This window comes from Nerophis lumbriciformis, linkage group LG25 (genome assembly GCF_033978685.3).
Source record: "Nerophis lumbriciformis linkage group LG25, RoL_Nlum_v2.1, whole genome shotgun sequence".
NCBI lineage: Eukaryota > Metazoa > Chordata > Actinopteri > Syngnathiformes > Syngnathidae > Nerophis > Nerophis lumbriciformis.
Genome location: NC_084572.2, coordinates 27,797,879 through 27,810,424, shown reverse-complemented (window position 1 = coordinate 27,810,424; position 12,546 = coordinate 27,797,879). Strand labels below are relative to the sequence as shown.

The 12,546-nt window shown below is 39.0% G+C and overlaps 1 protein-coding gene across 4 annotated transcripts in view; it reads right to left on the bottom strand.

Moving 5' to 3' along the window:
* fat1a (FAT atypical cadherin 1a) overlaps positions 1-12,546 on the bottom strand; it is a 193,118-nt gene that overhangs the window by 49,647 nt on the left and 130,925 nt on the right. For all 4 annotated transcript variants that reach the window (XM_072916081.1, XM_061984089.2, XM_061984090.2 and 1 more), the window contains 4 exons: positions 10,015-10,211; positions 9,779-9,932; positions 6,620-6,853; positions 1,456-1,842 (listed from right to left, as the gene is read on the bottom strand). In XM_072916081.1, coding sequence (XP_072772182.1) covers positions 1,456-1,842; positions 6,620-6,853; positions 9,779-9,932; positions 10,015-10,211 — 972 coding nt within the window. The remainder of the gene's footprint in view (positions 1-1,455; positions 1,843-6,619; positions 6,854-9,778; positions 9,933-10,014; positions 10,212-12,546) is intronic.

Genomic DNA, 12,546 nt, shown 5'->3' with positions numbered 1-12,546 from the left:
TCAGTAACTCAGTTACCGTTACTACATGATGCGTTACTGCGTTATTTTACTTTATTTTTCATGTAGTATCGGCTAGAAACAGAAGATCTGAGTGTGTTTTATTGCAGCGCTTCGGTGGAAAAGAAAAGGTGTGCTTTGTGTGGGTGGGGGCGGGGAGGACTCCCATACCGCAGTTGAGGAGCGCAGGGGAGACGTTCCTCCAGGGCCTATGTACGTCTTCGGGGCTAACAACCTTCACTTTACCCGGCAGTGGGTCTTTACAGCTGAGGGTGAATGACGAGACCGGCGGTTTGTTGCAACTTTGTGATTTTATTGGACGCAGCCATCCACCAAGCTAGAGCACCTGCACGCACTCACTGTCGCCGCTCGCTCACCTCTCTCGCCCACTCACTCACTGACGTCACTCACCTCACATGCTGTCATATCTTAAAGGGCCACACACACACACACACACACACATACGCTACTCTCATAACAACTAACAAGACATCATGGCGAAGCCAGAAGTCGACTTTTTTAACATGGAGACATTCTCAATAATTTTCTTTTGTCGAGCACAAAGAAAATAACATTTTAGTTAAATGTAAGTTGTGTCTTGGATCAAAGATCCTATCTACTTAAAGTTAAAGTGCCATTATGTTGCAGCTATTTAAAATAGTTTTGTCAATTTGTTCTGGCCTGAAATAAATTGGCCTTTTGAAACATATCTTTGTCTTTGTGTGTTGTATGTAGACCACATTGCTTAGCAGAGTTCATTGATGCAAATGCATGTCAAGTTGATCAACACATTGTATTATTCTCCAGTGCAATAACAGTACTGAAATGAAGGCTAAAAGGGCATTAATGGGAGCCTTAAAAAAAGGGGGAAAAAAGAAGTAACTAAATAGTTACTTTTCACAGTAATGCATTGCTTTTTGGTGTAAGTAACTGAGTTAGTAACTAAGTTACTTTTGAAATAAAGTAACTAGTAACTGTAACTAGTTACTGGTTTTCAGTAACTAACCCAACACTGGTCCTCAATGAAAACGAGTTTGACGCGCCTGATTTAGCCCAATGAATCTTACATACATTTACACAAACACTATTCAGTCTTAGACTGAATTAGGCTCCAGCACCCCCCGCGACCCCAAAAGGGACAAGCGGTAGAAAATGGATGGATGGATAGCGCAAATGTTTTTCTAAACAATTTAGGCGGCCACAACTTTTCCAACAATATCTCTTCACAAATATGGTGACATCCATCCATCCATTTTCTACCGCTTGTCCCTTTTGGGGTCACGGGGGGTACTGGAGCCTATCTCAGCTGCAATCGGGAGGAAGGCGGGGTGCACCCTGGACAAGTCGCCACCTCATCACAGGGCCAACACAGATAGACAGACAACATTCAAACTCACATTCACACACTCGGGCCAAGTTTAGTTACAGTACGTGAAATTCGACAAATGCGAGCAGTACCTGTGTGCGGATCCACGCTGAACATGCCGTGCTCGTTGCCGCTGATGATGCTGTAGGCGATCTCCCCGTTCGCCTCGATGTCACGACTGGCCGCCTGCACCCTGAGGACTTGGGTGCCCACGGCCACGTCCTCGGACACGGTGGCCGTGTATTCCCGATGCTCGAAGACGGGCGGATTGTCGTTGATGTCCAGGACGGAGACCACAACGTGGCACACCGTGGAGAGGCGGGGCGAGCCCTTGTCGCTGGCGCGGGCCTTCAGCTTGTACGCGGCCTGCACCTCGCGGTCCAAGGGGCGCTGCAGGCTTATTATTCCCGTCAGCTCGTCAATGGAGAAGAAGCCATCAGCGGAATCCATCAATGAATAGACGATGTCACTGTTGATGCCTGGGAGGAGAAAAAAAAAAAGGACATGATGCTGAAGACTGATGTCAAATAAACAGCTTGAATGTTTAAACACAGCGCGTGCTGATGCATATCGATCGACACATTGATTCCTGAATGATTTCGCTTTCACTCTGAACATCAATCTTATAAACAGCAGCTGTGATGCCCAACAAAAATCTGGTCATCAGTCACATCCTCCCACTAGCAGCATGTTCCCCACCAACCAGACAGAGATAGATCACAATAATAATCATAATGCATTCTAGCAGGTGCTCCCTCTAATTTGGAATATGCCATTATGTTGTCATTTATTAGCCTAGCGCCTCATCCTGCGCGACTCTCATTACCACGACCCATGCAGAGAAACATGTTTACGACGTCTGAGTCCATCCCCGCTGACTTTGGCGGGGGAAAAAAACAACCATTTCCCGGGTTGACTGTGAATGTGGATTTGATTATATCCTGACCATAAATTTAGGACAACAATAGGTTAGTATTTTCTTCGGTCATGTGTTTTTGTTTACATTTGACTATGTAACTTACCGTATTTTCCGGACTATAAGCCGCACCCACAAAATTCTAGAAAGAAAAGTATTTTTTTCATATATTAGCCGCCCTAAATTTTAGAAGAAAAAATATTTTTTTCATATATTAGCCGCACCGGATTATATATACACCGGTACATTGTAAAAATAGATATTTACCGTATTTTTCGGACTATAAGTCGCAGTTTTTTCATAGTTTGGCCGGGGGTGCGACTTATAATCAGGAGCGACTTATGTGTGAAATTATTAACACATTAGCGTAAAATATCAAATAATATTATTTAGCTCATTCACGTAAAACTAGACCTATAAGATTTCATGGGATTTAGCGATTAGGAGTGACAGATTGTTTGGTAAACGTATAGCATGTTCTATATGTTATAGTTATTTGAATGACTCTTACCATAATATGTTACGTTAACATACCAGGCACGTTCTCAGTTGGTTATTTATGCCTCATATAACGTACACTTATTCAGCCTGTTGTTCACTATTCTTTATTTATTTTAAATTGCTTTTCAAATGTCTATTCTTGGTGTTGGGTTTTATCAAATACATTTCTCCAAAAAATGTGACTTATACTCCAGTGCGACTTATATATGATTTTTTCCTTCTTTATTATGCATTTTCGGCCGGTGCGGCTTATACTCCGGAGCGACTTATACTCCGAAAAATGCGGTACATAGAAAAATTATGTAAATGTTTTTTACATACCGGTACCTTTATTCATTCCAAACCGTGCCTGTAACACGGCAGTAAAACGGCTGATCAAACAAAACAGAAAAGTCAATAATGTCTTTATTCATCCTTTATAAGAAGAATAAGATGTTCTACTTTTTAATAAGGTTGAAGATCTTTATCAGAATTCTTTTCACAACTTTGAGTTTGAACAGTTTCTTAAAATGGATAATTTTAGTTAATTGTTTGATTTCTTTACTTAATCCATTCCATAATTTAGCCACAAGTAAAAAACATTCCATAGATTAGCAGCACCTTCGTATAAACCACAGAGTACAAAGCTGGGGGAAAAAGTAGCGGCTTTTAGTAAAACAAATATGTCCTTTAAGGAATTTTTTGCATCGGAGTAGTGAAGTCCAACAATTTTTTAATTCTAATGACCAACATAATAACATCCACCATTTTGGCAGCCTGTGTAGACCGTATTTATTATTATGGCAACATCTGGTGACATAGGGGACAGGTGCTTAAGTGATATAGCCTAACAAAATGGTTGTAAAATGACAGCATGCTAATTGTTGCAAATCTAACATATAGCGAGATAACTTGAGAAAGGAGGCAGGATATTACATCAAGCCTAGAAATAATGACGCCGGATAAAATGCGAACAGTCATGTACGTACAAATGTTTTTTTTTACCTACCGGTAATCCAATACTAATTTGTCATTGTTATTTTATACTTCTGTTTTTACTCAATTCTACAGCAAAAATATGTGGCCCAAAAAATTAAGAAAAATACCGTATTAATTACAAAAAATATATATATAATTTGTAAAAAAAAAATTAAAAAAATCCCCCAAAATATTTTGTGTTAAATAAATAAAATATATAATTTTAGAACGATTTTCAGATAATATACAAATTATTTTCAAAAATATAAAAAATACTTCAATTAATAACATTAAAATATATAAATACTGTAAATACCAACAAAAAATACTTAGTTACCTGATAAAATAAATGAATATATACATAAACAAAATAAATAACCATAGCAAAAACATTTATAAATAAAGGTAATCACTTGAAATACCTAATACATATAGATTATACACAAACTAGTTTAACTGTAACATCAGTGACTGTTAGAACCTTATAAAAAACATCCCAAATAAAATACAAAAATAAAATAATCTTGTCGAGTATTCCTAGCCTTGCTAACTACAAAGTGGTGTTTAGATAAACATGTCAATGTTTTGCTTGTACAAAGACGCCGTACATATTTGTAAGGCAAGATGGTAGACACAGCAACATGATATCAGCTAAAGAAGTGCGATAAAAGCCGACTCAAATACCGGAATGTGGACTTGCTGAACTTTATCCTAGATCAAGGTCAATCATGCAGACTGTCTGTCTTGTTGACGGGCCGACCTCAGAGACACTAACGGCGCCCACGTGGCTAACAATCAAACACGTTAACAGCATGAGCCAGGAAAGAGAGGTCCACATTGGGATGACGTGTCAAATAGTGAAGGATGATAACAAGCTTTTTTTCTCCTAAGGAGGAGTGCATGAAACCTGAAGAATTGACAATAGCTGGCGACTGGTTCAGGGTGTACCAGGTCTTCCGCCTGAATGGAGCTGGGATGGGCTCCAGCACCTCCCGCGACCCCGAGAGGAACAAGCGGTAGAAAAATGGATGGATGGATAAGAGTGCAGTCAAACTAGAGTGCACTACTCAACTTCCGCCTGGTGAGGAGCTATTGAGTCTGTCTCAACATGTCCAAAGAAGAAGAACATGAAGTTAGCTATGTTGGATGTCCAAACGTAACATTATTTTGCGTAACGATGCAAGAGTTTAGGACATTTAGAGAGATGTTTTCTTGTAAAAAAAAAAAAAAAAAAAAAGACTGAATGAATTAAGTTAGCATTCATTCATGTCATAATCGTTCAAAGGAACTTAGTCAAACTCCCTGAAGTCGTACAATTTGTAATTTTACCAAAAATAAATGTCATAAGTCACACAAAGCACTGGATTTCGAGCAATAGCCATGTCATATATACACAGGGAGTAGGAAATTCAGTGGCCTAGTGGTTAGTGTCCGCCCTGAGATCGGTAGGTCGTGAGTTCAAACCCCGTCGAGTCATACCAAAGACTATAAAAATGGAACCCATTACCTCCCTGCTTGGCACTCAGCATCAAGGGTTGGAATTGGGGGTTAAATCACCAAAAATTATTCCCGAGCGCAGCCACTGCTCCTGTCCACTGCTCCCCTCACCTCCCAGGGGGTGAACAAGGGGATGGGTCAAATGCAGAGGACAATTTTCACCACACCTAGTGTGTGTGTGACAATCATTGGTACAGTACTTTACTTTTACTTTAAATATCCAACATCACCATACACGTTAGCAAACTTGTTTTATGGCGGTTAACTTGTTTTACACTTGTTTGACCATTAGGAATGTTACAAAAATTAGATAAAGGATGCCTTGGTTTTCTGCCCTCAAAGTTAAAACAAGCCAGCTAAGATATCCGTGTGTTTCTGTGCATTTAAGTCTCATTTAAATCATACTTTTTCGAGGACAAAAACATTCTAAAAACATTTTTCTTTAAAAACAAAAAGCAGGAATGGATTTTTATTTACCGTAATAACATTTTCCCTTGAAGGAAAAAAATACAACTTTATTTTTTAGTCTTGATGGCCACAGTTTGACCCTGGAACAGATCATTTCTATTTCTTATTTTTCCAAAAGAAAAACTAATGGACATAATCAGAGTTTTAATGGATTTTCAACTAGATTTAAATGCATGCTTAGTGCATTTATTATATTAGACAGTGGCGAAGACATTAATAAACTATGATGGCCGTGCTCCAAACATGTAAATTAAATGCATTTTTTTCCCCATTCGGCTTGAAGAGAGGTAAGAATTCCATTAGAGTGTAATGAGCTTTTTAATTTTAGAGGGTTTGCTCATTCATGAAATTCCCCTCACTGCTTATTGTCACTAATGTGTAATGGAAAGATAACGGCCTTTGCACAGAGACACAGCCTACATACTTAATGCATGTGGAATAATGGCTTTTTCTTGACGTAAGATTTAAATGCCACGTCAAAAGGGCAGCCATTAACAAGATTGCTCAGTAAAATATGTTCCAAAACCAAAGTGATCAATTTAGAAGCGTTTAGGGGTCCAAAAGTTGTTAAAAACAAAGTTTTGAGATGCAATTATACAATAACAGTAGAAGTAACTGTAGCTAATTTAGTATAGTAAAGGGAATAATAATACACCATAAAACATTTCAGGAGCCTTTTAAATGGCTTTATTTTTTTATATATTTTACTTGAAGCCTGCATTAAAAAATGTATAAAACTGTAGATAAAAATTTTGGCCTTCTAACAAACATCTGGACAAAGCAGAATGTCATAAAAAAATGAAAAAAAGAACAGCCATCATTTTTTATGGACATATTTCATCAAATTTTAAAGGAGATTTTACTGTCATCTGCTGCTTTCTGCCTGTAAAAACACAACCATGAAGACGGTTTCTTACCGCTGTCGGCGTCGCTGGCCTGCAGTCTGGCCACCAACGTCCCCGTCTCGGTGTTCTCGAAGACGGTGAAGGCGTACGGGTCGGCTGAGAACTCCGGAGCGTTGTCATTGACGTCGCGCACGGCAATGTGGACGTCGGCCTCGCAGTAGCGCCCGCCGCCGTCCACCGCCCGAACTTTGAACCTGTGCTCGTCCTGCTCCTCGCGGTCCAGCGGCTTGAATGTCTTCAACTCGCCTGCGATGGAAAACGTGGGAAAAAAATTATTACACACGTTTAACACAGGTGATTGATGTCTTTTCCTCTCATTTATTAACAAAATGTCCTTTATTTTGTGCAGGAAAATACATGAAGAATTTAAATATGACACAATTAATTATGTATTAAAACATCCATTAATTAATCCAAGTATGAAATATATTACTACTGTGCTAAAATAAATTAAAAGAAATGTTGTTTTTTTTTATCAACATCCATGAATTAATCCAAGAATTAAATATAATATATTACAACTACGGTGCTAAAATAAATTAAACTATTTATCAACATCCATTAATTAATCCAAGTGTGAAATATATTATAGTAAATCCAAATGTATTTTTAATTGTTATGTTTTTATTTTATTTTATTTTAAAATGTGTATTGACAAATAGTGATTATTTATGTATTAATAAAACATTTTAAAAAAATCATTAATAATTAATAAATCATCCATTAATTAATCCAAATGTGAAATATATCATATTAAAACCATTCTGCTAAAATGCTATAATTAAATGTACTGACAAATTAATTATATAATTATGAATAAAATGTATTAACATTTATTAAACCATCGATAAACTAATCCAAGTTCGAAATATACAATATTAAAACTACTGTGCTAAAATGAAATACATTGACGAATATTTTTTTTTTTTTCAACGTGAATTAAAAAAAAGTGTTAAGATTTACTATATTATTCATTGAGTAAAAATAAATGAATTATTTAAATTCTAAAGACATATCGTGTTTTAAAAAACGTCAAACATACATGGTAACTTGCCCTTTAAGTAGTAAGAACGAAAGTTAATACATTAAAACAAGTTAAATATGTTGCTGCACTTCTATTTAGAGGCGTGTTATTTAGACCTGTTGCCCTATTTATTATTCTCTTAAATATATATTTTTTAGATGTTGGACCCTACTTCCATTGAAATTGTGCGTCAAATGGGCATTGTTTCGCAGTCCAGAAGTTCAACATATATTTAATATATGATATATTTCATACAAGCAAAACTGCGAAAAATCAAACTGCATTAAACGCATCAGTCGCACCTTTAACAAACAACCGCAGTGTAAGATTATGAGGGCCTCCTGTAACGGTAGCGGGACTTTTTAGATCAAGGGTAGCAAGATAATGAAACGCTGCTGCAAAATGGAGACTGTGGAGCGCAATATGATAAAAATAAATAAATTAGCCAAAAGGTCCCAACATATTGCAGCTAAATTTGACGTCATAATAAATCTGCATTATTTGAATAAAAAACATGTAGAGGGAGGTCAACTCCTATTGTTTCCGCCCTTCTTTATTTCCAAGTAGCCAGCGTGTGATTTAAGGACTCTCCCAGAAGGCATTATTTGCAGGCAGCAAGTACTATAGCAGTCATAAATTCAACCTAAGTGTGCAACTCTGAATTTTAGTGCCGCCTTGGTCCTTTTTTTTTTTTTTTTACTTCTTAGTGGCCCTGCAGGGATACCGTCTCGGCTCGCTGCACACAAAAAAATAATGAACTAGTAAATAAACAACTGGGCACGAGGGTGTTGTGGTTGGCTCCATGCAAGCTGACGTCCTCATGTGGAATACCTCCAAGACAAACAAACTTGTGTGGAACTGTAGATTAATGGAACTGAGTGATAATGGAGCGCATGACTCGGCTGCAACCAGCAGAGGCGCTGTTTACCATGAATTGATTTACGTGGAGCCCGACTTAAACAAGTTGAAAAACTTATTCGGGCGTTACCATTTAGTGGGCAATTGTACGGAATATGTACTTCACTGTGCAACCTACTAATAAAAGTCTCAATCAATCAATCAATCAAAACCATTTAGTGGTCAATTGTACGGAATATGTACTGTACTGTGCAATCTACTAATAAAAGTTTCAATCAATCAATTAATGTTTCAGAAGAACAACATGGGGCAGTTTAATCATGTCGAGTATGACACAGGCATAAAAACAGGAGTTCAGAACATTCAGGGATCTTCCCATCATGTACATACAGCGGAACCTTGATTTACAAACCCCTCTATTTGCGAACATTTTTGATTTACAAACTTTCAAATCGAGCCTAATGTGCCTTTGTGTGCGAACCATGTCTCTATGTGTACCAACGCTTCATTCATTTAATTTGGGTTCCGCATGCAGGCAAAAAGCAAGGCGTTAAATTTAGTGAGGAGGCGGAGCCCTCTACGTCACTTTCTGCACATTGCAGCAAAGTCAGTCATTAGTCAGAGCTTCATCGTGTGTGCCTTTTTTCTGTTTTTTTTTTCTTTTCACCAGCCTGACCAGTACAATAATGGCGCTCACGAGTATGAAATAATTCACGAAGCAGGCTTTTATAATTGTGATGAGACTTTTCTGGAAAACTATACCAGAGCAGACATATTTCACATGTGAGAAAAGACACTACCTCTCATTCAGCGGCAGACAGTACCTTTCCTTCAGCGGCAGAAGCGCGCACACGTCCCCCCTCACCCCCTGTCTTCTCTCTCCCTGTCTACTGCTTTCTCCTCAGCTCCTTTGCTGATGTTAATGTGGGTAAATTGTACTTTTTTAAATGTTTATTAGTATGGCAATATGGTGGTTCAAATTCGGCAATCTGTGATTTCTGGTCGTTTGTGAGGGCACCCTAGTAACTTCTGTGTTTGTGTTGGCTGAGCAGCGCGTACAGCACAGTTCAACCTGTTCTTTTGACTTGTTAATAAATAGAAAGTTGTTTAATATACAGTATTGTATACCACATTATATTGTCTTTAAAGTGTACAACCCTTAGCTAAAATATGCACCTTTGTGGAGGCTGGAACCCATTATTCATATATATATTGTTTCTTATGGATACATTTGCTTTACTATATGATTTAATAAATCTAGGTTCCACTGTGTATAGCCAAATCCTAACCTGTGTCGGAGTCGATTAAGAAGAGTTCAGATCCGGCTCCCTGCAGCTCGTAGAATATTTGAGCGTTGGAGCGGATGTCGGCGTCTGTGGCCGAGACTTGCAAGATGAGTCGGCTGGCTGGGGAATCCTCGGGGACACTCTCGCTGTAGAGGGACTAGGAGAGGAAGGACAGTAAAGTAAGAAAGAGAACATACCGGGATCAGGTGCTAAAAATACATGAGGAAAAGTGTATTTACCTTCTCACACACGGGACTGTTGTCGTTGGCGTCCAGCACTTTGACCTCCACCACCGCTTTGGCAGTGAAGATGCCGTCGCTGGCGGTGATGTTAAGGAGGTAGTTGTCCTTGGTCTCGCGGTCCAAGGGCTTTCGGACGGACACCTTCCATTCATTCTGGATATGTTCTATGGCAAACTGTCCAAGGGGGTCCCCTGCTGTGTGAGGGGATGAAAAGAAATGTAAAGCTTCAGAAGGATGGAGAACCGTCTTTTGCTTTTAAACAGCAGGAGGCAAACTCAAACATTCTTAAAGATGAGTAGTTCCTTTCACACAGAATGTAAATGCTGGTGTTATTCCACCTTTTTTAAACCTGCAGGTATTTTTCTGCATAAACAGCGCCAACAAGGAAAGTCAATTCGGAGCAAATATCATAGCATCTTCTCCTGCCCTGTTGTGTTGAAAGTAATTGTCACAGTCCGACAAGTGTTTTATAGGTCGCATCAGATGCTGATGTCAAAAAAAAGCAGAAGGAGACTGCAGACCTCCGCCAGGCCCTAGCTCCAGCAGAATGTAAAAAAAGTGAAGCCTCTGCCTTTTTTTCTGTGGGCGGAGGTGAGACCGCTCACATACACACACACAAACACACAGAAGTAAAAGCTTGTAATGTAAGGAAAATGATGCATATCAGCCCCAAAATGTTATCAATTGTTCCTTATCCCATCTCGGACATTTCCTGAAGGTTAGATGAAAATGTGCTCATGACTTTTTGAGCTATAAATAGCGGGGGGACGGAGTCTGTCATGCACTATCTTGGTGTCTGCAGGGCTACTAGCATGCACACACACAGAAGTTGAAGCTTGTAAACAGAAGGTAACATAGTAGAAATGATCCTGATCAGGCCCGAAATCTAAACAACTGTTCCTTATCCCATTTGAGACATTTCATGAAAGTTTTCTTTTCAAATCGGGACCCGGGGTGGACCGCTCGCCTGTGCATCGGTTGGGAACATCTCTACGCTGCTGACCCGTCTCCGCTCGGGATGGTTTCTTGCTGGCCCCACTATGGACTGGACTCTAACTATTATGTTGGATCCACTATGGACTGGATTCTCACAATATTATGTCAGACCCACTCGACATCCATTGCATTCGGTCTCCCCTAGAAAGGGTAGAGGGGGGTGGGTTACCCACATATGCGGTCCTCTCCAAGGTTTCTCTTAGTCATTCACATCGACGTCCCACTGGGGTGAGTTTTTCCTTGCCCTTATGTGGGCTCTGTACCGAGGATGTCGTTGTGGCTTGTGCAGCCCTTTGAGACACTTGTGATTTGGGGCTATATAAATAAACATTGATTGATTGATTGATTGAAATACGGCAATACATTTTTTAACGCAAATTAGGTACGTTAAACGATACATTTTATTAATTATTAATCGTGTTTTAAATTTAAATTATTGAAAAACCATGATTAATAACCACACTCACGAACCCGCTAGCTATCCTAAATGCTAACATAAATACAAAAGATGATCTTTCTCCATTAAGAAACATACCCCAATTTAAAATTGGATGAACACATTGCTACCTGAGCAAATAAGCTAAACTACAATATTTAATGTTTCTTCTGCCAAAAAACTATATTCAGTGTTTTATTATTATTCAATCAATCAATCAATCAATGTTTATTCATATAGCCCTAAATCACAAGTGTCTCAAAGGGCTGCACAAGCCACAACGACATCCTCGGTACAGAGCCCCTTTTTAAATAAAAGTTGGTTGAAAATGTTCAGTGTTTGTGTAAGTACTTTTTGAGCACCTTCAACGATATAATGATAACCGTGATAATTTTGTTCACAATAACCATCTGTCACACAGGAGATCAGCCATGTGTGCAATTTACACAGAATCGGGGCATGAATGCACATATGTTCACACAACCATACGGCAAAAGGCAATCAGATAAGATACTTTTTAGACCAGGGGTGTCAAACTCAAATACAGAGTGGGCCAAAATTTAAAACTGAACAAAGCCGCGGGCCAAGGTTGAACAAATTAACCTTTAACGTACTCTACGAGCTATCGTCACGTCCGCTTTTCATTCATTCTAACATTGTTCAGACCCAGTCACAAGATATGTGCGGCTCCTGTACGCACACACAAGCGAATGCAAAGCATACTTCATCAACAGCGATACAAGTTACACTGAGGGTGCCAGTATAAAAAACTATAACACTGTTAGAAATATACGCCACACTGTGAATCCACACCAAACAAGAATGACACATTTCAGGAGAACATCCGCACCGTAACACAACATAAACACAACAGAACAAATACCCAGAATCCTTTGCAGCACTAACTCTTCCCGGACGCTACAAAATACACCCCCACTACCACCAAAACTCCTCCCCCACACCCACACACCTTGTAGCGTCCCGGAAGAGTTAGTGCTGCAAAGGGTTCTGGTTTGGTGTGGATTCACAGTGTGGCGTATATTTCTAACAGTGTTAAAGTTTTTTATTCGGCTACCCTCAGTGTAACCTGTATCGAT